The sequence below is a fragment of the Mytilinidion resinicola genome, assembly GCF_010093595.1.
Source record: "Mytilinidion resinicola strain CBS 304.34 unplaced genomic scaffold BDZ99scaffold_4, whole genome shotgun sequence".
NCBI lineage: Eukaryota > Fungi > Ascomycota > Dothideomycetes > Mytilinidiales > Mytilinidiaceae > Mytilinidion > Mytilinidion resinicola.
In genome coordinates this window covers 6,491-8,143 of record NW_022985440.1, presented here as the reverse complement: position 1 = coordinate 8,143, position 1,653 = coordinate 6,491, and the positions used below count along the sequence as shown (strand labels likewise).

At 45.4% G+C, this 1,653-nt stretch overlaps 1 protein-coding gene across 1 annotated transcript; it reads right to left on the bottom strand.

Annotated features, from left to right (window-relative positions):
• Positions 1-763: 763 nt before the first annotated feature.
• Positions 764-1,180, bottom strand: BDZ99DRAFT_495302 (uncharacterized protein; the record flags this gene model as incomplete). The annotated part of the gene is made up of 1 exon (XM_033723365.1): positions 764-1,180. The coding sequence occupies one exon, from the start codon at positions 1,178-1,180 to the stop codon at positions 764-766; it is 417 nt and encodes a 138-aa protein (XP_033580613.1).
• Positions 1,181-1,653: the final 473 nt, after the last annotated feature.

Here is a 1,653-nt window from a genome sequence, read left to right as displayed (position 1 = left end):
GTAAACTTTATCCCCTTTTTTAAAAGTTAGTATAACACCCCAGTATTAATTATAATATCTTGCTAACCTTAGTATTAGGAATTAGATATCTATTAAAAGCTACCTCTATAGCTTTTTAATATTTTTAACTAATAGCAGTACCTTCTAGGCTTTTATACTATTAAGTTAGGGTTTTTAATACGCCTTTAGATCGAAACTATAGTTTATAAAAAAGGGTAATACCTTTATTATTTCTATAAATATGCTATTATAGGCGAATTAGGCTATTAGTAGTAGTAATACCTAATTATCTAGCCTATAATTAATATAGTATTATAGGTACTATTCTAAAGTTTAATTAAGCTTTTCTATTTACCTGTCCGTCTAGAAGTAAAACGCTATAGAAAGCTTATACTTTATTCCTAGTTATATTATTATTAAATTCTATTACGCTGGTATAGCTCCCGTTAGGGTCCATGCAGCTGTTCTATCTAGGCTAGTTTACAAGGAGAAACCGTTTGCTGCCATGCAGCGTTCGGATGAAAACCCCGTCCTCTGCGGCGTATAGCGCTGAGTGCTCTTCTCGTTGTTGTATAGCTATTGGGGACACGTGGTAGATCTATCAAGTCCACCACGGAATAAGCCATCGTGATGCGTCTTCCTAAATCTGTCCGGGTTTTGCAGTCGTCCTCCTAGGCGCGGGTCGAGTTGATTCCGGAGTAGTGAGCTGGTTTAGGATTAGCGTGAGGGCACGCGTGCTGTCGTTTCGCACGCGTGCCCTTCGTCAAGGCGTTGGTCCTTGAATTGAATGATGTATGTGGGGGTAGTGCCGTATAGGCTGCGATATATGTGGGGGCTGCGGTATACGGGTGGATACAGCTGTTGGGTGGGTGCGTGATATAGGCGGCGGTGGCGCTGTGCGTGCGTAGTGTGCGTAGTATGCGTAGTGTGCGTAGTATGCGTAGTATGCGTCGTATGCACAGTATGCATAGTATGCGTAGTATGCGTAGTGTGCGTAGTATGCATAGTATGCGTAGTATGCGTAGTGTATATAGTATGCGCAGTATGCGTGGTATGCGTAGTATGCGTGGTATGCATAGTTATGTAAAGTTGTAGGAGGTGGAGTGCCTACGTCTCCGCCTCTACCATCTCTCTGGCCACCGAAAGGTATGGCAGGAGGTCCGTCCTTTGGAGGAGCCATTAGGCCACGGCCTTTCTTCCTTTCTGGCTTCTGTAGAGCTGTTTATACGTCCTCGTCTTGGCCTTCTGGAACAGCTCGCCCCTGCCCTCAACGTGTCTTCCGCAACTCATCACAACGTGTCTTGGGGATTGGAGGCTATGCCCACAAGGGCATGCCGGCGTCGGGTGGCCGGGCACTCTTATACGGTGGAGGTAACCGTTGAGCCCTATATACTCCGTCCGTAGGTTCGTGATAATTGTGCTCTCTACCTTTGTAAGTCCTTTGTGTAGTGCCTCTTGTTGTTTGCTCTATTTAGTGTCGAGTGCTGGTGTTGGGGGTCCTTGGCGTAGTTCTTTACGGTAGGCTTCCTATTCCTTCTTCCACTTCTCTTTGTATTTATCCTGGATCATGCCACGCCTCGTGCGCCTATAGGATTCTTCCGATTCGCCTTTATATCGTGCGGCTAGCCGTAATGCCTTCACTGCGAGCTTACT